The sequence below is a fragment of the Bombina bombina genome, chromosome 2 (genome assembly GCF_027579735.1).
Source record: "Bombina bombina isolate aBomBom1 chromosome 2, aBomBom1.pri, whole genome shotgun sequence".
Lineage (NCBI taxonomy): Eukaryota > Metazoa > Chordata > Amphibia > Anura > Bombinatoridae > Bombina > Bombina bombina.
In genome coordinates, this window is record NC_069500.1 from 71,371,813 (window position 1) to 71,398,464 (window position 26,652).

At 38.2% G+C, this 26,652-nt stretch overlaps 2 protein-coding genes across 3 annotated transcripts in view; both read left to right on the forward strand.

The window, feature by feature from the left end:
• The first annotated feature begins 2,033 nt into the window (after positions 1 to 2,033).
• LOC128648445 (acyl-coenzyme A amino acid N-acyltransferase 1) lies at positions 2,034 to 20,313 on the forward strand. Of its 2 annotated transcripts, XR_008400599.1 has the most exons (5): positions 2,034 to 2,135; positions 5,366 to 5,852; positions 15,899 to 16,101; positions 18,484 to 19,544; positions 19,729 to 20,313. XR_008400599.1 is itself a non-coding variant. In XM_053701106.1 (4 exons), the coding sequence occupies exons 2-4, from the start codon at positions 5,390 to 5,392 to the stop codon at positions 19,078 to 19,080; spliced, it is 1,263 nt and encodes a 420-aa protein (XP_053557081.1). In that variant the 5' UTR covers positions 2,034 to 2,135; positions 5,366 to 5,389; the 3' UTR covers positions 19,081 to 20,313. The 2 variants fall into 2 exon arrangements, 1 of the variants encoding a protein (XP_053557081.1); XM_053701106.1 differs by having other exon boundaries at positions 18,484 to 20,313.
• A 5,378-nt stretch (positions 20,314 to 25,691) lies between these two features.
• Positions 25,692 to 26,652, forward strand: part of SKA1 (spindle and kinetochore associated complex subunit 1) — a 49,002-nt gene continuing 48,041 nt past the window's right edge. Inside the window, exon 1 of the mRNA XM_053700404.1 lies at positions 25,692 to 25,751. The gene's annotated coding sequence lies outside the window, so the exon portion shown is untranslated. The remainder of the gene's footprint in view (positions 25,752 to 26,652) is intronic.

Genomic DNA, 26,652 nt, shown 5'->3' on the forward strand with positions numbered 1-26,652 from the left:
CCGTTTACAAATTTAACCCCTATACAGTCCCAGCTACAGCCTTTGCTGTGACTTTACCAAGCCCAGAGGGGAATACGATACCAAATGACGCCTTCTAGAAACTTTTCCAACAACTTTCTGGTCCTCACACATTCATCTGCATGTCTTGCTCTCAAAAACAACTGCGCAGTAATGGCGTGAAAATGAGGCTCAGCCTACAACTGGGAAGGCCCTCCCTGACTGGAAAAGGTGTCTAACATAGTGCCTGCCGTTAAAAAACGCTCCCCAAGTTTATAAATGTGAATTATCAGCATAAACATGTATAAAATGTCCAAATAAAGCAATCGATTTAGCCCATAAAAGTGTCTACCAGTTTTATAGCCCATATTAAGCCTGTTATTCTGTTTGAAACTAAGAAAATGGCTTACCGGTCCCCATGAGGGGAAATGACAGCCTTCCAGCATTACACAGTCTTGTTAGAAATATGGCTAGTCATACCTTAAGCAGAAAAGTCTGCTAACTGTTTCCCCCAACTGAAGTTACTTCATCTCAACAGTCCTATGTGGAAACAGCAATCGATTTTAGTTACTGTCTGCTAAAATCATCTTCCTCTCACAAACAGAAATCTTCATCCTTTTCTGTTTCAGAGTAAATAGTACATACCAGCACTATTTTAAAATAACAAACTCTTGATAGTAGAATAAAAAACTACAACTAAACACCACATACTCTTAACCATCTCCGTGGAGATGTTGCCTGTGCAACGGCAAAGAGAATGACTGGGGTGGGCGGAGCCTAGGAGGGACTATATGGCCAGCTTTGCTGGAACTCTTTGCCATTTCCTGTTGGGGAAGAGATATTCCCACAAGTAAGGATGACGCCGTGGACCGGACACATCAATGTTGGAGAAACGTATAGCTTAATAGACAAACACACGCATACGAAAATCTAGGCGATTGTAAGATGCTATATGCAGAAAACAGCGTCATGTGATTTATATTGGCTGCAGGATTTAATTTTTAAAGGCGCCCTGTGTCCCCTTCCAGCGAGCTGCATTACTTTATATAGGAGCAATCTCGCCACTTGCATTGTCTGTTCTGTCAGTTATGCAAGAATGTTATACATACGCAAGAGCACTAGATGGCAGCACTTCTTCCTACCATGTGGTGCTTCAGACATGTGCAAAGTGAATTGGAAACTTTTAAAATTATATGCTCTGAATCATGAAAGAACATTTTTAGGTTTTATGCTCCTTCAAAGTTGTCTTAAATAAGCATTACACAGATATAAGGAAGTTGTGTAGATAATGTAAATATTTTTTTTTTTAAATATACAATGTCCTTTTTAATATCCAAAGTTTAAGAGTACTTATCTGTAGTGTGAGCTGAGCAGGACTCCAAATATTGTGTCACAATATCTAGTAACTAAAATCTGATCACTAGGATCATTTCTATTTGTTCTTTCATTTCCTGTGTTTAGTTAAAGGTCACACATTCCTCTGCTCACTGAACAGTTTAGTTAGCTATATTATTACATAATAGCTCTGCTATTCCCACCTCCTATAACCTCCGATCCAATAACAGCACATTATTTAGCTTGCCTCAATACAAAAAAAAAGCAGCTCGATCCTCCTTTTCCTACAGAGCGCCACAATTATGGAATGACCTCCCTCACACTTTAAAAACTTCCCCAAGCCTAAAATCCTTTAAGAGATCCCTCTATACATATCTCAAAACAGAATGCTCCTGTCATGGATAAATATTTCATACCTGCTCTATGTTAAATGTTTGCATATAATGTGTATTTTTATTATTGTTTTTGTATTTTATTGTACCCTATTGTATCAATGCAATGTTTTGTGATCCCAGGACATACTTGAAAACGAGAGAAATCTCAATGTATCCTTCCTGGTAAAATATTTTATAAATAAATAAATAAATAGCTCAGTGGTATAATACACAGCACTATAATGCAGTGAAGAAAATGTGTTTGTATTGGACTTTAGCAAATCATTGGGTGGAGTAGGCAACAGCCAATAAGAAGCTGACATACTACACAGCCAGGCATGTTGCCTTGTAGCACAGCACTGTAGTATTTTATAGACTCTCTGTCAAGCAGCAAACACTGACTGCTCGGTGCTGAAAAGGAATCATTTGGTAAGAGAGGGGAGGTGGATTCAATACAAATAATGCTTTATTGACATGACAGAGAACACAATTGTTTCTGGGTGGTGCATACAATTTTTGTTTTTGCATGTTGACATCTAGATTGCAATAGTTATCTGCAGAAACTCATACTATATGACTCATAATATAAACTCTCTTAACATAACCTGGAAAAAACCCACATTAACTCAGTCTGATTAACAAACATAATAAATACATGATTTACCTTATGTATATTTATATGGATAAGCATCTGATTCAATATTTTAAGTAAAGTAATTCATTCATGAAGTTATTTTTAGTGTTTTTGTTTTCTGCTTCCATGACGTGCAGTATCTGTAACATGATATGGTTACTTAAAGGGACATGAAACCCAATCATTTTCTTTCATGATTCAGAAAGAGCACGTCATTTTAAACAACTTTCCATTTTACTTCTATTATCAAATTTGCTTTGTTCTCTTGGCATCCTTTGTTGTATAGGTACCTTCAGGAGCAGAAATGTACTACTGGGATTCAGCTGCTGATTAGTGGTTGCACATACATGCCTCTTGACATTTTCTCACTTGATATGATCAGCTAGCTCCCAGTTGTGCACTGCTGCTCCTTCAACAAAGAATACCAAGAAAATGAAGCAAAATTGATCATTGGATCACATTGGAAAGTTGTTTAAAACTGTATGCTCTATCTGAATCATTGACATCTTTCTTGTCCCTTTAACCCCTTAAACCAAATGGACACATATATATATATACGTCATGTGGTACTTTGTCTATCGTACCGCATGCTGTGTATATACGTCCAAGCTGCAGGAAACTCCAGGCATCTGTCTGCATATGGAACTGAAACACGATTGGTGCTCAGGTTCCATATGAAGGCAGATGCCTGATCATTACAGAAGGTGACACTGTGTGTGTCACCATCTGTAACGATTATCTGCTGGTGCCGGTGGGAGGTGTGGGAGGGAAGGCGGGTGGGCTGGGCTGTCCAGCAGCCGAGGGAGAGAGTAGGCTGGGGCCTACACTGCAGGAAAAACATGAAGAGTGGGAGGGATGGATGGGGAGCTACACAACAGAAAAAGGGAGGTGGGGCTCCCTAGCTAATGATTGCCAGAGGGGGGGAGTGGGGGGACCACTATACTACATAAAAAAAAGTATGTCCAAATCGGGCCCAATTAGCCATTTTCCCTCCCCGGTGTCATGTGACTTGTTATAAGGTCTCAGGTGTGAATGGGGAGCAGGTGTGTTAAATTTGGTGTTATCGCTCTCACACTCTCTCATACTGGTCACTGGAAGTTTAACATGGCACCTCATGGCAAAGAACTCTCTGAGGATCTGAAAAAAAGAATTGTTGTTCTACATAAAGATGGCCTAGGCTATAAGAAGCTTTAGGGGATGGCTGGACCAGGGGCCTGATGCAGAGTCTCATTAGGATATGTTGCTGACAGTGACTGCAGGGGCTTGAGCTCTGATTCTTTTGTTTTTTTGGTCAGCATCAGTTTAATAATGCAGTGACTAGTTTTACATTTAGTGCCAGTTATTTGTGACTCTCAGGGTCAGGTCATTGTGAACATTTCTTGGTATGATGGTGGTGGTGCTATTTGTATAAGTACAGTCATTCTAACCCAATAACATTACGTATGGTTGTTTTCTGACCTTTACACTATATTATGGCTAGTGTTTTTAGTTTATAAATAATTTTGCTAGATCTTTCTGTTTTTGAAGCTCTATTAACATAACCCATTGTAATGCATTTTAAATATAGTTTTAAAATATTTTTTGTGAAAATACTTTGTTTGAAATCACCAGCAGGACTTAAAATATACAAAGCAAATTATCTGCCACTTGATAGATACTGATAAATGCAATGAATACGGTTGTCAGGAACAAGCCAAGGGCGCCACCAGATAAATACCAGGGATCAGTTAATACTAGAAAATCCATCACGAACTAAACATCACAGCAGAAGAAGGTCAGTTGTGTTCCAGTAGTCAGAAGCCAGCTAATCAGTCCTCAGTTCGGGGAACATGCAGGGATAAGGCTTGGAGCATAAACCAGGATATTACCTGGGGTCAAAACCTAGAAAGCAGATAAGAGACAAACACGCCAGGACTTCCATGAGAATAACCTTACTGATGTCAGCAGGGGTCTTTTAAAACCTCCCACATAGATATTGGCGCCAAGGTCACTTCCGACATCCAGGTTACAAATAGTGCTTCTTTTAGCACAGGTAGTCAGTCATGTTAATAGGAGAAGCCTGCAGATCCTGTGCGCTAAACTTAGTACATACCTCTAAATCCTCTTCATGCCCTCTAAGATGCCCTTAGCGCAGCATGCACTATCCGTCATGCCAATCCTCTTCAGCGCAGCTCTGGGGTCCAGCCATACTAACAGCTCCCCTCACAGCACAACCCTGACTTCTGCCCCCAGCCTTCAGATTAGTACTTAGATTGGACCTGAGACCATACACAACCAAATCAATAACTATGGTAGAAACCTTCTTCTGGTATGTGCCTGGGTAAAATTCTAAGGACTTCTCATTTTTTCTTACCTTTCTCAAAAATACAACCTCCAGTATCCCTGCACCCCCCCCCCCCCTTATAGTTGGAGTTAAAATCTACTCTTTCTGCCTTGCACTTAGGGTTCCCCCTTTTTATCCAATCCACTGTCATATATATGTATGTACTGTGCGCATAAATTCAACACACCAAGAAAGCTAATAAAACCAATCAAACTGTGTCATTTATGAAGTTCTTATAATAAGGCAGAATAAAAAACTGAAGCTAAAAAAATATATAGAGCCATGGTTTTTATACAATAACAAAGAAAAGTCAATATGTATTATACTAAAACAGCTGATCATAGTTAGGGAGCTAAAGACTTGTATCTGAGGCAGCATAGCTCCGGTTCTCATATATTGCAAATCCTATTCTCTTCTGTTAATAAGTACACTAGAAAAATAGCATTATAAATAGTTAAATAGAAAGGTTTTACATTTTAAAATAATGGTTGTTACCCATCTGTGTTCAGATTTTAGTTAGTAATATGTAATTCATGCATCCAAAGAACCACATTACTTTTTATGCAGAGACATCATAATGCATAATATTCTTGTCATTTTATTTTATACTTTTTTTCATTTATAGGTTTCTTTTTTGTAAGAAAAGGTCCATTGCTTTATAAAGTATAGATATTGTGCTTTGAAGTATTTCATTTCTTTCAGAATTGTTCTTCTGGATCCACTGACATGATTAGCCTTGTGGTTACACCTGAGGTGTCCCTGGCAGATGAGAATGTAAGGGTCCGTGTATGTGGTCTCCAGCCTCAACAGCTCATCACTCTGAGAGCTTGGGTAAAGGATGAGAAGGGGCATGTTTTCAGCTCTGTAGCCTTCTACATCAGTGATACAGATGGAGTAGTGGACCTGGATCATACACCAGCAGTGGGTGGAAATTATAAAGGAATTTATCCTATGGGGCTATTCTGGGCTCTAAAACCAGTCAACCCTTATCTAAGATTAATAAAACGTGATGTTATGGGAAGCCCTTTCTATATCAACTTGGAGGTTTACCTCTACCTGATACTCAGTTCGCCTCCTGAAAACCCTCCAGAAGTCTCTAAAGTTCTGGAGAGATGGTATGTGGCACCTGGTGTAAAGAGAATTCAGATCAGAGAAGGACGAGTGAGAGGGGCTCTCTTCCTACCTCCAGGTGAGATATTACTGTTGTTTTGTCTTTGTCCATTTTAATGGTTTAGATGTATCATATCAGTATTCTAATTCATAAATTTTTGAGATTATGACGTTTTATAAGAGTGAGTACTTAAAGAATAATTATAATGTTTGAGTAGCTGATTAAACAACTATTGTCCAAAGAGGCCATGCCATTAAAGGGACAGTCTAGGCCAAAATAAACTTTCATGATTCAGATAGACCATGTAATTTTAAACAATTTTCCAATTTACTTTTATCACCAATTATGCTTTGTTCTCTTGGTATTCTTAGTTGAAAGCTTAACCTAGGAGGTTCATATGCTAATTTCTTAGACCTTGAAGCCCACCTCTTTCAGATTGCATTTTAACAGTTTTTCACCACTAGAGGGTGTTAGTTCATGTATTTCATATAGATAAAACTGTGCTCGTGCACGAGAAGTTATCTGGGAGCAGTCACTGATTGGCTAGACTGGAAGTCTGTCAAAAGAACTGAAAAAAGGGGCAGTTTGCAGAGGTTTAGATACAAGATAATCACAGAGGTTAAAAGTATATTATTATAACTGTGTTAGTTATGCAAAACTTGGAAATGGGTAATAAAGGGATTATCTATCTTTTAAAACAATAAAAATTCTGGTGTAGACTGTCCCTTTAATTGCACCACATCCGTGATTTAATTGGTGATGATTGGTAAGTATGATCAGTGCACCGTGCATGAGGCATATTATATAATGTACTCACACATTAGGCACGTATAAGTGGTACCAATGCGGGGCTAGATTACAAGTGGTGTGATATCGTTAGCGTGGGTCACAATAAGCAAAATTGCTCCCATTTTACAAGTTGTAAGTAAACACTGTCGCTCGAACGCAAACTAAATTTGTGTGCTTCGGGTTAGCGTGAGTGAAAACCTAGAGTAAAGTGTAAGACTTAAAGGGATAGTAAAGTCCAAATTAAACTTTCATGATTCAGATAGGGCATGTCATTTCTCATTTAATTTTATCATCAAATTTGCTTTTTTCTCTTGGTGTTTTAGTTGAAAGCTAAACCTAGGTAGGTTTATATGCTAATTTTGTTCTAGTAAATGAATGCACTTCATTTTTATAGCAGAACCCTGTTTCTGCCTATCAGACTGGAGGTGGGGATACATTTTTTTTTTTTTTTGAATTGGCTTTCTAAACATTAGAAATATTATGTTACATTTTTTAAAATTTATTATGATATAAAAAAATATTAACAAACTGATAGGGTGTTTTAGGTGCATATGTGTAATAAAAATAGAAATAAACAGCACTGGTCATTATTATAGTAAAATTAAATTTTCAAGTGGAGTTTTTTTAATTTCTACCATATTACCAACAAACCACAATAGTTCATGAATATAAAATACACCTTTCATATATCATATTTTTTTCTCACTGTACATGACTGATATTGCTCTATGTCCTACTTAATTCAGGACTTTGTCCTCAAAGGTAATGCTTTACAAGTGACCAGATAAAGCACTGCTGATTATGGATTATAGTGGCTGTATAATTTACAAATCCCCATGTAATTTAGCTCTTCTTGGAAGCAGAAAGTATGTTGCCCTTCGAATGAAGTTCAGGTCTCTTCAAAGCTGTTCTCTTATTTTTGTTGAATTAGTTTTTCATTAAAGTTTAGAAATGTATGCAGTAAATCAAACAATTGTACTCTAAAAAAAGTAATATCAAATAAACAATCGTCATATATAATGATAAAAGTACCTTATCTGTATGGGGAAAAGGAACATTCTCATTACGATATCACATTAATCAGGTACAGAGAACGTCTAATGTGAAATTCTGTAAAAATAATTATTATCCAGATGGACAAATCAATATTTTAAGGGTAACATTTTAAATATAAAAGACTATCGCCTAGATTTAGAGTTTTGCGGCCAAAGGGGTGCGTTAGCTATGCGTGCTTTTTTCTGGCCGCACCTTTTAAATACCGCTGGTATTTAGAGTTCACAGAAGGGCTGCGTTAGGCTCCAAAAAGGGAGCGTATAGCATATTTACCGCAACTGCAACTCTCAATACCAGCGGTGCTTACGGACGCAGCCAGCTTCAAAAACGTGCTCGTGCATGATTTCCCCCATAGGAAACAATGGGGCAGTTTGAGCTGAAAAAAAACCTAACACCTGCAAAAAAGCAGCGTTCAGCTCCTAACGCGGCCCCATTGTTTCCTATGGGGAAACACTTCCTAAGTCTGCACCTAATACCCTAACGTGTACCCCGAGTCTAAACACCCCTAACCTTACACTTATTAACCCCTAATCTGCCGCTCCGTACACCGCCGCAACCTACCTTATCCCTATGTACCCCTAATCTGCCCCCACAACGTCGCCGCCAGCTACCTACAATAATTAACCCCTAATCTGCCGACCGCACCTCACCGCTACTATAATAAAGTTATTAACCCCTAATCCGCCTCACTCCCGCCTCAATAACCCTATAAGAAATAGTATTAACCCCTAATCTGCCCTCCCTAACATCGCCGACACCTAACTTCAATTATTAACCCCTAATCTGCCGACCGGATCTCGCCGCTACTCTAATAAATGTATTAATCCCTAAAGCTAAGTCTAACCCTAACACTAACACCCCCCTAAGTTAAATATAATTTAAATCTAACGAAATAAATTAACTCTTATTAAATAAATTATTCCTATTTAAAGATAAATACTTACCTGTAAAATAAACCCTAATATAGCTACAATATAACAAATAATTATATTGTAGTTATTTTAGGATTAATATTTATTTTACAGGCAACTTTGTATTTATTTTAACCAGGTACAATAGCTATTAAATAGTTATTTACTATTTAATAGCTACCTAGTTAAAATAATTACAAAATTACCTGTAAAATAAATCCTAACCTAAGTTACAATTAAACCTAACACTACACTATAAATAAATTAATTAAATACAATAGCTACAAATAAATACAATTAAATAAACTAACTAAAGTACAAAAAATAAAAAAGAACTAAGTTACAAAAAATAAAAAAATATTTACAAACATTAGAAAAATATTACAACAATTTTAAACTAATTACACCTACTCTAAGCCCCCTAATAAAATAACAAAGACCCCCAAAATAAAAAAAATGCCCTACCCTATTCTAAATTTAAAAAGTTCAAAGCTCTTTTACCTTACCAGCCCTGAAAAGGGCCATTTGCAGGGCATGCCCCAAATAATTCAGCTCTTTTGCCTGTAAAAAAAAACATACAATACCCCCCCAACATTACAACCCACCACCCACATACCCCTAATCTAACCCAAACCCCCCTTAAATAAACCTAACACTAAGCCCCTGAAGATCTTCCTACCTTATCTTCACCATGCCAGGTTCACTGATCCGTCCTCCGAAGTCTTCATCCAAGCCTCTGAAGTCTTCATCCAAGCCCAAGCGGGGGCTGGCGATCCATAATCTGGCTGAAGTCTTCTATCAAGCGGCGGCTGAAGAGGTCCAGAAGAGGCTCCAAAATCTTCCTCCTATCCGGGCAGAAGAGTAGATCCGGACCGGTAACCATCTTCTTCAAAGCGGTGACAAGCGGCTCCATGTTGAAGACCTCCGGCACGGATCCATCCTCTTCTTGCGACGTCCTAAGTCCGAATGAAGGTTCCTTTAAGGGACGTCATCCAAGATGGCGTCCCTCGAATTCCGATTGGCTGATAGGATTCTATCAGCCAATCGGAATTAAGGTAGGAAAATTCTGATTGGCTGATGGAATCAGCCAATCAGATTCAAGTTCAATCCGATTGGCTGATTGGATCAGCCAATCAGATTGAGCTTGAATCTGATTGGCTGATTCCATCAGCCAATCAGAATTTTCCTACCTTAATTCCGATTGGCTGATAGAATCCTATCAGCCAATCGGAATTCGAGGGACGCCATCTTGGATGACGTCCCTTAAAGGAACCTTCATTCGGACTTAGGACGTCGCAAGAAGAGGATGGATCCGCGCCGGAGGTCTTCAACATGGAGCCGCTTGTCACCGCTTTGAAGAAGATGGTTGCCGGTCCGGATCTACTCTTCTGCCCGGATAGGAGGAAGACTTTGGAGCCTCTTCTGGACCTCTTCAGCCGCCGCTTGATAGAAGACTTCAGCCGGATTATGGATCGCCAGCCCCCGCTTGGGCTTAGATGAAGACTTCGGAGGCTTGGATGAAGACTTCGGAGGACGGATCGGTGAACCTGGCATGGTGAAGATAAGGTAGGAAGATCTTCAGGGGCTTAGTGTTAGGTTTATTTAACGGGGGTTTGGGTTAGATTAGGGGTATGTGGGTGGTGGGTTGTAATGTTGGGGGGGGGGTATTGTATGTTTTTTTTTTACAGGCAAAAGAGCTGAATTATTTGGGGCATGCCCCGCAAATGGCCCTTTTCAGGGCTGGTAAGGTAAAAGAGCTTTGAACTTTTTAAATTTAGAATAGGGTAGGGCATTTTTTTATTTTGGGGGTCTTTGTTATTTTATTAGGGGGCTTAGAGTAGGTGTAATTAGTTTAAAATTGTTGTAATATTTTTCTAATGTTTGTAAATATTTTTTTATTTTTTGTACTTTAGTTAGTTTATTTAATTGTATTTATTTGTAGCTATTGTATTTAATTAATTTATTGATAGTGTAGTGTTAGGTTAGTTGTAACTTAGGTTAGGATTTATTTTACAGGTAATTTTGTAATTATTTTAACTATTTTAGCTATTAAATAGTAAATAACTATTTAATAGCTATTGTACCTGGTTAAAATAAATACAAAGTTGCCTGTAAAATAAATATTAATCCTAAAATAGCTACAATATAATTATAATTTATATTGTAGCTATATTAGGGTTTATTTTACAGGTAAGTATTTATCTTTAAATAGGAATAATTTATTTAATGAGTTAATTTATTTCGTTAGATTTAAATTATATTTAATTTAGGGGGGTGTTAGTGTTAGACTTAGCTTTAGGGGTTAATACATTTATTATAGTAGCGGTGTGGTCCGGTCGGCAGATTAGGGGTTAATAATTGTAGGTAGGTGGAGGCGACGTTGGGTGCGGCAGATTAGGGGTTAATAAATATAATATAGGGGTCGGCTGTGTTAGGGGCAGCAGATTAGGGGTACATAGGTATAATGTAGGTTGCGGCGGTGTACGGAGCGGCAGATTAGGGGTTAAAAAAAATATGCAGGTGTCAGCGATAGCGGGGGCGGCAGATTAAGGGTTAATAAATATTATGTAGGTGTCGGCGGTATTAGGGGCAGCAGATTAGGGGTACATAGGGATAACGTAGGTGGCGGCGGTTTGCGGTCGGCAGATTAGGGGTTAAAATTTTTTAATAGAGTGGCGGCGATGTGGGGGGGCCTCGGTTTAGGGGTACATAGGTAGTTTATGGGTGTTAGTGTACTTTAGAGCACAGTAGTTAAGAGCTTTATAAACCGGCGTTAGCCCAGAAAACTCTTAACTACTGACTTTTTTCTGCGGCTGGAGTTTTGTTGTTAGATTTCTAACGCTCACTTCAGCCACGACTCTAAATACCGGCGTTAGAAAGATCCCATTGAAAAGATAGGATACGCAATTGGCGTAGGGGGATCTGCGGTATGGAAAAGTCGCAGCTGCAAAGTGAGCGTTAGACCCTTTCCTGACTGACTCTAAATACCGGCGGTAGCCCAAAACCAGCGTTAGGAGCCTCTAACGCTGGTTTTGACGGCTAATGCCAAACTCTAAATCTAGGCCTATGAGAAAGAAAGAGTAAGGAAAGCACTGAGCAAACAGTACGTTACAAAGAAAGAATTGAATATAGAATATGATACGGGTAAGGTGGCGTCGGCAAGCTAAAAAAAAAGGGTATAAAAAGGTTTTGAAAGGAGGGATACATAATACTATAAATTGGTCTGTTATTCATATGCTGTCTGTCTTGCCTGAAGATCTACATCTCCCAAGTTTCAAGATATTGCTTTCTATTATCTAAAGGAGGAGGATAGGTTGGACATTCAGTGATAAAATCTAATCTTATTCAAGATTACATCAAAGGTGAGAATTTCCAGTTTCCAGTACTTAGCTATGCTAAGGGGTCGATTTATCAAGCTACAGCAGACAGGGGCGTACATACGCGCCCCTGTCTGCCGCAGCTCGCCTCTGGGGGCTGAATTCAGCATTGCACTAGAACACAGTTTTGCGCTCTTGTGCAATGCTGCTCCCTGCCCGCGCACATCCAATCACGCGCAGGCAGGAGCTGTCAATCTCCACCGGTCAGACGAGACCGGGGAAATTGAAATTCGCAAACCTAAGAGGTGGCGAAGAGGTTAGGGAAGTGCTTCATTAATACGGACTGCAGGTTCTCGTCGTAGGGGGGTGAAGGCTGGCGAAGCCTTCGATAAATCGACCCCTAACAGTGACTGCAGTAAAAATCTGAGCTACTAGTTTTTGGGCAAAGCCTCTATGGGAACATGTAACAATGCTTGTTCTGGGGTTAACTTTACATGTTTGTCAAATAGTTATCTTAGTAGTTTGGAAGTCAAAACCCAGTATTTTTGAACCCCTGGGCAGACCCACCACATATGAAAAAAAGGTTCCACCATCTTCACAACCTCTGAAGCACTTAGGAAGGCTATGAGATTTTTCAGTTCCTATTAGGATACATGTACCATCTATGAACCAATTTGAGGAAGCTTTCTTTCAAATTAGCACTACAAGTGAATGACAAACCTTTGTGGATTATATCAGACCAGTAATTTACAGTTTTAGAAAAAAATAAGTCCTTTTCACAATTATTCATAAATTTGAGTTTCTGTGGGCCTAAAGTCAGGTTAAATGCAGCGTATAATACTGCTATTGCCCCTTTAAAGAGACTTTATGCACTCAATTTTTCTTTGCATAAGTGTTTTGTAGATGATCTATTTATATAGCCCATACAGGTTTAAAAAAAAAAAAAAGAATAGTTTTGCTTATTTTTAAATAACATTGCTCTGATTTTCAGACTCCTAACCAAGCCCCAAAGTTTTAGGAGAATACTGAAGTATGTGTAAAGTCTTTTCATATGCAGAGGAAGGGGGAAGTGTCAGTTATTTCCCACTTAAAGTGGGTGTTCTAGCTACCTTTTTAACAGAGCTAAACTGGGAGCTTCTAAGTAAGTTTTTAAATGGTTTTATACTGGATTTTTATATCAGTATCTGTGCATATTATGCTTTATATTGGTGTCTATTACATGCAGTTATATAAAAATTGGTGTATACTGTCCCTTTAAGATATTGTGACGAAATGCATACCCGCTCAGAAAATGTAATATTTCCGCTCTGATATTTCTTTCGCAAAGTTTCTAGCTCTGGATAGCAGCTGTAAATACTGGAACCAATAATTGGGTAGTACCGGAGGGAATGTATTGGTCAAAAGTGAGTATAACAAAGCCCTTATAAACATCAGCAATTTTAAAGCATTCTTTATTAGCCCAGATACTGCTAACCTCTTTACTTACCTTTGAGGAGAGGGTAATCAAGGGGGAGGCTGGCAAACTCACACACAGCAGGGGAAATCTATTAGTAAGTGCATCCCATAATTTAATATTGTGGGTAACTGTGATGTATCTAGAGCTGCAACAACTAATCGTCATAATCGATTATGAAAATAGTTGTCAACGAATCTCATAATCGATTAGTTGGTTTGCAATTAGTTTGTCTGTGCACAACACCAGCTGCTTCACTCCAATGAACTCCTGCATATGGTATTGTGTTTTATGGTTATGTCCTTAGCCTAAAGGATGTCTACAGACGTATACTTTTCACTTTTTCAGGACAGTATACGTTTACAACTAACCCTGGCTTATGTACAACCCAGATATAATAGTCATCATTTGGATTGTTTATATTAAATTTGGTGATTTGGAACTATGGTTTTCATGATATAGTGCCAAGCTTTACACCTAGCCCCTAGATTGATGGGAGTTATTTAAATTGATGTGCACTATTATCTGTTTGCACAATTATTAGCGTATTGCTTGCTATTGCTGATTATATGTACTGTATAAATACATGTGTAAGGCTTTGTCCTATTATTGATATACAGTCCTTAGCACTTTTGATTTTGTTTTTTATTGTTTTTTTATATTTTTAATAAATTGTGATATGTAATAGAGTCAACCTTTATAAGTATATATTCGTTATTTTTGGAGCGGACTAGATATTTCCCCTAACCTTATAGCTGGTTATTTACCATTGCATATAGATATTCAAGATATTTTTATGTTAGAATGAAGTCAAGGGTTACTTTATTGAGAGGCCCCTTGCCAAGGTAGAAAACACTTAGCATTGGTGAAGAGCTAACAAAGATAAATATCCCACTTTGGTGAAATTGGCAAAACACTGCTTATACACCTCAACAGCCTTTTCTCTGCTGCAGGAAATATAGCTGCAAACAGAGAACCAGCCTTAGCCAGAAGCATGTGGACATGTTGAGATTTTTGCATTTCAATGCAAAGTTTCTGAAAGAGTGAATAACAGAATGTTATTAACAGTGATAGTCTAACTCTTTCTAGTTTTACCTCTTTTCAAACAGTTTGTGGTTTTGTTTTGTTTAATTATAAAACTGGGCTCTGCTGCTTAAAAATTGAAGAAACAGTTGTGTTAAAGTAAAGTTTTAGTCTGAAGTTTATATTTGTAACACTCATTATGTGGATTTTATTTAAAACATAGAAAACTATTATTGATTCTCTTTTTATCCGATTAGTCGATTAATCGAAAAAATAATCGGCCGATTAATCGATTATGAAAATAATCATTAGTTGCAGCCCTAGATGTATCTCTTTCAAGCTAAAGGTCTATGTTTCCTCTAGAACCAAAGGAGTTTACAAATGTTGTTGACTGAGATAATTTCACTTTCTAACTGAACCCAGGCTATTTTATGAGTCATACTGTGCCACTGTGCCGTCTGAGCAATCCTAGCAGCATAAAAGTACGCCTAAGGTTCGGAACTCATAATCCACCACCTTCTCTGTGTGTAAGCATAGTCTTTTAGGTACAGAAGTTTGGGAAGAATTGACATCTTGCTTACTACCATTCAGCCATAAAATGAGATTTTATATGTAGATCATTTCCTCATTTCTTTTTTTTAAATTGGAGAACAAGCGAGTGTGATTAATCTTATAAAGCTGTTCTAATTTACATGGAATATTTAATTGTTCTAGGAGTCCATCTGAAGTCAAAGTTTAATAAGAAGTTTCTTAGTAGAACTGTTCTCTTGTTTTAATCCCTTACAAGTGATGGTTTGTGAAATGTCACATCTTCACACTGTACACTTACACTGGGATTATATAAATATGGTTATCAGTGTGACTGACAAATTGTTTTATTTTATTTATATACTTCTATATTCTCTATTAGATTCAACTCCATTATCTAAAAAAACAAAAACAGTTTTGTGGGTAAAAAAAGAAAGGCAAGAGACGAAACTATCTATACTTTGTTATTTGAGCTATGATTGTTGAAAAACTCAGACAGTAGGCACGGTGCATAGATTGACAGGAGCACAACAATCTGGCTACCATGATAGCGATGTATGTCAAGCTTCCAGTGAGGATTCTTCAATATGGGAAGGTCTGGGCCAGTAACATCCACAGACAAAGAGCAGTGATGTTTTGAACCAATAGCATGGAGCAGTAATTTACCCATTGTGTTCCACTAACAGAGCAGTATTAGCCTCACATTTTTGTATTTATTTATTTATTTATTTATTTATTTAGTTAAAAGGTGTGAACTTGCTCTCCCCCCTCTTCCTAGCTCATGACGCAAAAGTTCTTCCAAGATGGCTTCAAAATAGACAGTAGGGGCAGTGCTTCTTTTGGAATTTTGTGGGCACGTTCTAGGAAAAAGATCTATTCCATAATCTTATGTGCTGTTGTGTCTTTATCAATACTAGATACTATCAATAATGCATTTACTCTTGGATAATTCAGCATGTCATCCAGCCCAAATCATATACATTTTATAAAAAGATATGCATTTGTACCTTTTCCAGTATATACAAAATACAATGTATATGTGTTTTTCAGGAGATGGTCCGTTTCCAGGAGTCATCGACATGTTTGGCGGTATTGGAGGATTGTTGGAATTTCGAAGCAGCCTTCTGGCCAGTCGTGGATTTGCCTCTCTTGCACTGGCTTATTTTGCTTATGAAGATCTGCCAAACTTCCTAGGACACGTGGATCTAACCTATTTTGAAGAAGCTGCAGAGCTTTTGCTTAAGAACCCCAAAGTAAAAAGAAATTCACTGTACATCACGCTACTATACCACATATTAAAGCCAATCTGAACCTTCACACACTACTAAAAAAGAAACCTATTGACTGTTAGAGCAAGTGACCTTTTTTACTAAATGAAAACAAGCACCATAATACAACTGCACAACACACTTTGCAACAAATAAAGGAACACACAGTTGTGACATATTTATATAATACCATCTAAATATCTTATGGTCACTGTAAAAATGGCAATTATTTAACTCTTCTTGACCAATACAGCAGTGTCAGTTGTCTACATAACAGTTTTCGTATTAAAGGGACAATCAACACCAGAATTGTTGTTGTTTTAAAAGATAGATAATCCCTTTATCACCCATCCCCCAGTTTTGCATAGCCAACACAGTTATATTAATATATTTTTTACCTCTGTGATTACCTTGTATCTAAGCATCTTCTGACAGCCCCCTGATCACATGACATTTTGTTTATTATCTATTGACTTTCATTTTAGCCAATTAGTGCAGTGTCTGTCACAAATCCACGGGCGTGATCACAATGTTATTTATATGGCTCACATGAACTAGCTCTCCCCTGTTGTGAAAAGCAAATAAAAAAGCATATAATAAGAGCGGCCTTCAAGGGCTTAGAAATTATCATATGAGCCTTCCTAGGTTTAGCCTTCAACTAAGAATACCAAAGAACAAAGCAAAATTAGTGATAAAAGTAAATTGGAAAGTTGTTTAAAATTGCATGCCCAATTTGAAACATGAAAGTTTTTTTGAGACTTGACTGTCCCTTTAAATTGCTTTTACTTAAGCCTTTCCATGCATAAATATGTTTACCATGATCAGTTGCTGCTCATTCATATGCATGATAGAAGCATTTTGAGTATAATGTTCCTTAAAGGGACATTCTAGGCCAAAATATACTTTCATGATTCAGATAGGGCATGTAATTTTAAAAAAATTTCCAATTTACTTTTATCACCAATTTTGCTTTGTTCTCTTGGTATTCTTAGTTGAAAACTTAACATAGGAGGTTCATATGCTAATTTCTTAGACCTTGAAGACCACCTCTTTCAGATTGCATTTTAACAGTTTTTCACCACTAGAGGATGTTAGTTCATGTATTTCATATAGATAACACTGTGCTTGTGCACGTGAAGTAATCTGGGAGCTGGCACTGATTGGCTAGACTGCACGTCTGTCAAAAGAACTGAAAAAAGGGGCAGTCTGCAGAGGCTTAGATACAAGGTAATCACAGAGGTTAAAAGTATATTAATATAACTGCGTTGGTTATGCAAAACTGGGGAATGGGTAATAAAGAAATTATCTATCTTTTAAAACAATAAAAATTCTGGTGTAGACTGTCCCTTTAATGATATAACGTAGCAGAAACCCAACCTGAACTGTGTATTTAGTATGGAAAGGATAGTAGATTTATAAATGAGTGGAAAATATACAGTAAGTATGTGAAACCCAAACATGTTCTTTTGTGATTCAGACAGAGCAAACCATTTTTAAAAACTTTCCAATTTACTTCTATTATAATTCCCATGATATTCTGTGTTGAAGAGATACCTAGGTAGGCATCTAGAGCACTATCTGGCAGGAAATAGTGCCGTCATCTATTGCTCTTGCAAATGGATTACATTCTTGCAAAACTGCTTCTGTATAGTGCTTCAGAAATTGTCCACCTCCTAACCATAAGTCCCTGCTTTTCAACAAAAGATACGAAGAGAAAGAAGAAAAAATTATAATAAAAGTAAATTATAACGTTTTTAAAAAAATCACATGCTTTGTCTGAATCATGAAAGAACATTTTTGGGTTTCATATCCCTTTAAAGGATTCCTGAGATATGCACCAAGCTACAGAGATGAATAATTAGGCATATTCTTTTAATTAAAAAAAAATAAAGGACATCGCCTAATAGTTCTTAAATTGCTGTACTCCCATGCATCAGTAATTAGTATGTGTGATTTCCTGCAAGAAATAAGTGTATCACTTGTGTACTTTATCAACCCTCATAGGTTGATAGGCATTTCCCACAAATGCTCATTGGTTGATAGGAACTTCCTACACATGCTCATTGGTTGATAGGAACTTCCTACACATGCTCATTGGTTGATAGGAACTTCCTACACATGCTCATTGGCTGATAGGGGCTTCCTGCTAAAGCTCACTAAGCATTTGTAGGAAGTAACTGTAAGCCAAGGAGCTTTAACAGGAAGTGCAGAATTGATTCTGGTATATTAGCTACTATTAAAAAAGCTTCTATTTCATATTTTTTCAAACAAAATTACATTTAAATGTTACTCTTTCTTATGGATGAATAGTTTTGAGTACAGTGTCCCTTTCCTAAACTATCAATAATGTAATTCTCTTTCATTTAGGTCTCTGGCGATGGCGTTGGCGTAGTGGCTATATGCAAAGGTGCAGAGATCGCACTGGCTATGGCCACTTACCTGCCTCAGGTAAAAGCAACAGTGTGTATTAATGGAACTAACGCAATTAATGGCAACTCTATGAGTTACGGTGACGTCTCCCTGTGTGGGATTCCCTACCACATAGAAAGAGTTACAGTGACAGACATAGGCGTCATGAGTTTAAGTGACACCTTAGCAGACACAAGAGATCCAGCACATCAGGACTGTATACTCCCACTGGAGAAGGCCAGAGGCTCCATTCTGTTCATAGTTGGAGAAGAGGATCAGAATTACGACAGTTTGAAATTTGCAAAAGAAGCATTGGCCAGAGCAAGGAAGCATGGCAAGAACAATGTGCACCTGAAGTCTTTCCCAAGAGCTGGTCATCTCCTGGAACCACCTGGGTCTCCTTTTTGTCCTGTATCACAGTCCCCTTTTTTCCCACTTCCACTGATGTGGGGAGGGGAGCTTCTTGCACACTGTAGTGCCCAGGAAATCAGTTGGAGAGAGATGCAAGACTTTTTCCGTAAGAACTTAAACAGTTCTATGCAGAGCAAGTTATAAACACCAATTAATAATGTGCAGATAGGATCTGCATGAGTGCCCTGACTTTCTTGCCATTTGAAAATTGTTGGAACAAAGTAACTGAATTTTAAAATGTTGTCCTATGTTGTATTGCTTATTTGTAATGTTACCAATCCAAGAGCAGTCATTTTCAGTGAAGACAGTCTTTCAACATATAAAGTGTGCTGCCCCTTTAAGTACAGCAAGTTCAAGGCAGCTAGCAAGACAGAACATATATTAATATTATGATCATTTATTTGTATAACTCCGCAAAATTCTGTAGCGCTGGGTACAAAGATAGGGGTATACAATGACAAGGATTTGTGATAAATTACAAAAGATAACAAACCAAACAAATCTAGCAGCAGGCGGGCAGCATCATATAAACACACCCAAAGATAACTCCATAAATGGGCAAAGAGAATAGGAAGTGCTGGGTTTATCAAGACAGCAGCTGTATATAGGTGGAGCTAACAAAGAGACAGAAGTCTCGAAACGTTGCTGTTTGTCCTGCTGTCTCACGAATAAATATCCATGCTGTCACTACTCTCTGTTTTTTTGATATCATTACCTTGACCTTGGAAGCAGGTCATTGTGACTTTGCAGGATAGCACCTGTGTGCTGGACTTTACTCTACTTCTCCTATAGGTGGAGCTATAAAGGACAAGGAAACAGAAGAGTTACAACATTGAGACCTGCCACAGATCACAGGCCAAGCAACTGCCTAGCAAACTGAGGACCCTAGTTCACCTCCAGTAGACAGTAGAACCTTCCTTTGTGTTCTTGATGCAGAAATTGTTTTCCCATAGATGATCCACTAGGAGTTGGCAATTCTCCATGTATTGTCTAAAGCAATGTTATTAGTACTGTGTCCTTTGAATACATGTCTGTTACACCTTACTGTGTCTGATGGTTTTTGGTTGTTCATCAGTACGTCACAAGGCTTTGCAAGCAAGGCAAGCTTCCACCAATATTCTTGTGGACCCTTTTGGAATCGTATCTTATCCATCCTGTGAATTGTTTCTGCTAGGATCATCATCTCCCTCTGTCCTAGTTTCCAGCAGGGATTACGATCTATCATTCTTATCTCAAATGCAGCATCAATTACAATCACTACAATGTATGATTTCATTTAAACTACCTGTACGTTTTGAACATAGTAACTTTGTTCTGATAAGTTGAATGTCCAATCTACTTTTGATAAAACACTTAATAAAACGATTTTTTTAACTATTGCGTCTGTTGGTTGATTGCATTTTATATATTTAACCATTTTAGGTATGTAACACTCCTAAGTTTACATTAAAGAAATAAAATGACCTGTAGACAGCTAAAAGTGCTAATATGATGACCATTAGTGATGACTAATATGGCAATGTCCCAGCCTTTTATGTGTCAACACATTTGGGGTTATTATGTGGTTGTCAAGTAAACAATCACTCATATAGGGCTAGATTACAAGTGGAGCGCTAATTTATTGTGCGCCCGCAAACAGGCAAATAAATAATCAGCCATTACAAATGGCTGGTTATTGCTACTGCGAGGTCGCAGTAGCAATTAGCGCTTATAAAATTAAACACAGAGCAGAACTCTGGTTAATTTTATAAATGTGCTCCAAATGCCCCAAAATACAGTGGTGTGTATTTTATTAAAAAATTGCAGCATTTTTATTTTTTAATAAAATAACTGCACAAGGCAGTTTTTAGGGGCTACAGTTGGCAGGCGTGGGGTGTTTGAAACAAAACAGCACTGAAAAGTGCCTTTACATTGCGGTCTATTGGAACTGTGTGTTTCCAATAAATATACTGTATATCTATATGCTTATATACAAAAAAAAAATACAGACAATTTGGGATGTTATTACAAAAAACCTGTACAAATGGAAAAGAACCGATACTCCCCTCTAAAGACCGCTGCCTTCCTACAGTCTCTCCCAGGGGACTGTTAAGTATATAGAAGTTCAGATATAGATGGAGCAGATCCTGTGTACCTCTCGATATGGTAAATAGATATCAATCTCAGGTGTTAAGGAATGAATTTCAGATGTCACTAGAAATGAAAACTTCACTGATGTATGTAAAACTAACCAAGTGATAGTGCAGTATTACGGCAGATGTTAGCTTGTAAAGATGCATCCCTCCAATGCATGAATGATAGTCAAGCTGGGGATTGAGAAAATACTCCGGTATTGAATGTGTAGCAACTCCGAGTATAAAAACAACATATACTCAACAAGTTTCAATAATTATATCGTCTTTTTCAAGAGCAAAATTAAAAGAATAAAAGGTTGAGCAACCTTTTATTCTTTTAATTTTGCTCTTGAAAAAGACGATATAATAGTTGAAACGTGTAGAGCTATATTAATAAACGTTTGTTTTCTTTTATATAAAAACATCTTTGCTGTTTTTGTGAATTTGCCGATCTTTGGACTCTAAGAAGTTAGTATGGGGTCGATTTAACAAGGGCCAAATGGCCCTCCATAACTTGTCAGTTGCCTCTGAGGCTGTGGTCTTCAGTCCGCCCGATCCCATATGATCGGGCTAATTGACATCCCCTGCTAGCGGCCAAATGGCCCCGAATCTGCAGGGGGCGGCATTGCACAAGCAGTTCTGGTGAACTGCTTGTGCAATGATAAATGCCGACAGCCTATGCTGTCGGCTTTCAGTGATGTCTGTCGGACATGATACGCTACAGCCCTAAGTGAGTTATAAATATTTTACATTCCAATAATCTTCCGAAAGAAGAAATGTTCACAGAAAAAGTGATTTTATTGCAAACAAAGTCCCGTGGAGTGCACTCTGTTTTTTGCTATATATACATTATATATATATATATATATAATATATATATATATATATATATATATATATATATATATAATATCATATAATATATATATCATATATATATTATATATATACATTTGATTTCATATTGAATTTGAGGCCGCGAGAAGCCATGCCCCTAGCCACCCCCCCTCCACCCCCATTTAGAAAGTGTCCAGGAATCTTCTGGGAAAAAGATGGCAACCCTAATTGCACTACTGGCAGCTAGCTAAACAGATCTAGTTAGCCAATCACAAGAGACAAATGTGTGCAGGCACCAATCAGCAGCTAGCTCCCACTAGTCTGGGATATATGCATATTCTTCCTCAGCAAGGGATACCAAGAGAATGAAGCACATTTGAAAATAAAAGTGAATTTAAAAGTGTCTTAAAATGACATGCTCTATCTGAATCATGCAAGTTTAGTTTTCACTTTTGCAAAGGGAGGAAGCAGCACGGCTCAGGAACACATCCGTAGATCATTGGGAAATAAATTTGCCCCGAGTATGGTAACTAGTGATTTGAAAAAAGGTAGTCACTTGGCTTAATAAGAAGGGGACTTTTCAATGCTTAGACACTAATTGTGACAGTCATATCTAAGGGTGGCACATTTAATAGCACTTCTACAGGTGCTGTTTATAAAATTGACCACTATGCTAACTGTGCTTCCACTTTCATGGTGTATCTTAGAGTGCAATTTTTGCAGGGCACAATATGTAGGTCAGACCTCACGTTGTCTCAGGTCAAGAATATGAGAACATAAGAGAGATGTTAAACACTTTGTTAAAGAGTCTAGTATAGCAAGACATTTTAATGGTTTACATTTTACTAATGTTTCCAATATGAATGTCAAGGTTATTGATGTTGTGAGATTGCCACCTAGAGGTGGCAATAAATATAAGATCCTTATGAAGAAAGAATTATATTGGATTTTTGTACTGAATACTAGAGAGCCAAATGGCTTAAATAAGGAATGGGATATTAGTTTTATTGAATGAATTAATATATTTTGAGTATTGTTATTATATTTGATAGATTGGACAAACTGAAACGGGTTTATATTGATTTCTGTTTGTTGAATAAGAGAACTTAATATCCCATCTATATATCCATCATTATAATGTTAATATTAGTAAAGATGCTGTCTCTGTATTTGCTCATTTGTTATGTAGGTAGATGTGGTCTTCTGTTTTCACTATGGTCTTGAATTGCAGAGTTATCTGATATTATCCGCATTATTTATTAACTAGTCCTAAAGCCCGTGTACACGGGCCATTTTTTGCAGTACAGTGGTCCCACCCCTTGCTCTCTCTCTCCCCCCTCTCTTTTGCTCGCTCTCTCTCTCTCCCCTCTCTTTTACTCTCTCCCCCCTCTCTTTTACTCTCTCTCTCCCCCTCTCTTTTGCTCTCTCTCTCCCCCCTCTCTTTTGTTCTCTCTCTCCCCCCCTCTCTTTTGCTCTCTCTCTCCCCCCTCTCTTTTGCTCTCTCTCCCCCCACTCTTTTGCTCTCTTTTCCCCCTCTCTTTTGCTCTCTCTCTCCCCCCTCTCTTTTGCGCTCTCTCTCCCCCTCTCTTTTGCGCTCTCTCCTCTCTTTTGCGCTCTCTCCCCCTCTCTTTTGTGCACTCTCCCTCCTCTCTTTTGTGCACTCTCCCCCCTCTCTTTTGTGCACTCTCCCCTCTCTATTTTGCTCTCTCTCTCTCCCCTCTCTTTTGCTCTCTCTCCCCCTCTCTTTTGCTCTCTCTCCCCTCTCTTTTGCTCTCTCTCTCCCCCCTCTCTTTTGCGCTCTCTCTCCCCCTCTTTTGTGCTCTCCCCCCCCCCCCTCTTTTGCGCTCTCTCTCCCCCTCTTTTGTGCTCTCTCTCCCCCCTCTCTTTTGCGCTCTCTCCCCCTCTCTTTTGCGCTCTCTCCCCCTCTCTTTTGTGCTCTCTCCCGCTCTCTTTTGTGCTCTCTCTCCCCCCTCTCTTTTGCTGTCTCTCTCCCCCTTCTCTTTTGCTGTCTCTCTCCCCTCTCTTTTGCTGTCTATCTCCCCTCTGTCTTTTGCTGTCTCTCTCCCCCTCTCTCTTTTGCTGTCTCTCTCTTCCTCTCTCTATCCCCCTCTTCTGCTCTCTCTATCCCCCCTCTTTAGAGCTCTCTGTCTCTTAGCAGCTGGCCAGGTATCTGGTCACGCCCGGCCCCGCCCATATCACGCCCGCCCACGCCCACCAGCCCTGTCATGCCCACTCCGCACCCGCCTGGCCATGCCCACTCCACCACACGCCGCTAGGTTAGTTGGAAGGCCAGGTGTGTTTGTCCTCACGCGCAGTCTCTACTGCGCATGACAGCTTCGGACAAACACACAGCATTTTATTATATAGGATGTAACGGATATGTTCTATATGTATTATTAAATCAATATTGTTTGCGTCCGCGCATCCATTACATTTTTAAATTTTTCCTATTACACAAGTAATTGTACAATGTATGCAACTTGTTAACTTGCTACTTTGTTAGTTCGCTACTTTATTATTTTGTAAATAGCTGGTTGAATTCTGTGAATCCTTTCTTTCCCCGTGTCTGTTTGTTGCTAATGCAATTTGTCTTTCAGTATGCTGTCACTCCCATATCTGAGTTTGTAGATCTGATTGGTGGTGGCAGGGTATATACTTACCTTGTTCTTACTTACCTATTATCCTATGAGTAAGTGCCGCACGGCACGAAACGCGTAAGGCCACGCCTCTTTCCCCCTCTGTGTTATGCTGTGTGTTTTTTCAATGGAATAAAGCTCCGCTTTTTATCAGGATCCGTGTGTGCTGCCTTTTTTCCTTTGTTTTAATTTTCACTTTCCTATTCTTTTAAGTGTGGGCTTCACAATTATGCATGGAAGCAGAGAACAATGAGCATTTAAAGGATATGAAACCCAAAAAAATAATTTGTGAATCATGCAGAGCATATAATTTTTTTAAAAAAGTTTCCAATTTCCTTCTAGCATTAAATTTGTTTTGATCCCTTGGTATTCTTTGTTGAAGAGCTACCCAGGTAGGTATCTGGAGCACTACATGGCAGATAATACTAAGTGCTGCCATCTAGTGCTCTTGCAAATGGATAACATTCTTGCAAAACTGTTTCCATATACATCTCCAGAAATGGACCTGCATCCTAAGCATACGGTTTTGCTTTTCAAAAAAAGTTACCAAAAGAACAAAGAAAAAATATAATAGAATTTGAAAGTTTTTTTTTTTTAATTGCACGCTCTATCTGAATCGTGAAATACATTTTTTGGGGTTCATATCCCTTTAAAGGATTCCTGAGATATGAACAAAGCTACAGAGATGAATAATTAGGCATATATTACTTTATTTAAAAAAAAAACAAAAAAACTACATGCCTTATAGTTCTTACCCACTATAAATTGTTGTACTCCCATGCATCAATAATTAGTATGTGTGACATGTCCTGCAACTAATACATTATGTATTTACATGTGTATCGCTTGTGTACTTGTGTATCAGCCCTCATAGGTTTATAGGCATTTCCCACAAATACTCATTGGTTGATTGGGACTTCCTACAAATGCCATACATTCTTCTGTGGGTATTTTGTATACTAATTGTTTACGGTTTATAAGTGGTTAATTAGAAATACTTAGGTAAAGCATTTCTTTTCTACTTACACCTGCAATGCAGAGCACGGACGCTATCGCTTGCCAATCACAACATGGCGGCGATCAAGTTTATGCCAATCATGGTACCTCAGTGAGATCGTGACGTGTTTGTTGTGCGTCCCTCTGTAACAGTCGCTCTAGTGACGTTTCACAACAGGAGTGAAGCGCTATATTTGAATCTGGAAGCAGTCAGTGATAAGATAAACAATCGGTATGTGTTGTTGTTAATGTAATACGGCTTCTAAACCTGTTATACCAATTGCTTTTATGTTTTCACACCGTACTACTCTGAAGCCGCGGGCTAAACTCTGTTCTGATAAAGTGGCCTCGGTTGTTTTCGATTGCGTAGGAATTTTCTATTATTTTTACTTAATTTTAGTTACTAGATGCGCAAGTCAGACACGTTTGAAGAATGCATATGCCTTTTATTTTTACGTATAAACTTAATAATTCTTGCAATTAGCTATTCTACTGGGTTGTAATTATATTAATTGTGGAAGTTATGAAAAGATAAAAAATAACTATAAATGCTGTATTATAGAATTGGTGCGTTTCACTTTGCCTATTACCAACTCGCACCTCTCTGTATTTTTGATTGATTTTTTAAAAGCGAGTTCCTGCAGAAAAAATAGTTTGTATGTTTTTGAGGTGTGTTAGTACCTCTAGTAAAGTGATAGGATTGCTGCTTCAGCCAGAGAGAAGGTTTAGGCCCAGTTGTACCTCTAGTAATATTCACAAACAAGATAAACATCTTCCCCTTTTTCCATGCAAAAAATATAGCAGTGTGTGTATATATATATATATATATATATATACACACACACATTCACACGTGTAATAGCACGCATATGCATGAGAGTAATGAAATTCCCTCAAGCTTGTGCAAACATGGCTATTTATGCAAAGTATATTATAGATAGGCTAACCAGAAGTCCCAGTTTGACTGGGATTGTCCCTGTTTGGAGGCGCTGTCCCAGTGTCCCACCCGATTGATCATTCTGTCCCGGCCGTAAGGTTGCCACCCAGCAGGTGCCAGAATGAGTAAAATACAGGCAATGCAAAAGCCTATTTTTTTCATTCTGTGTAATCTGTGCCAGTGACGTGACTGACGT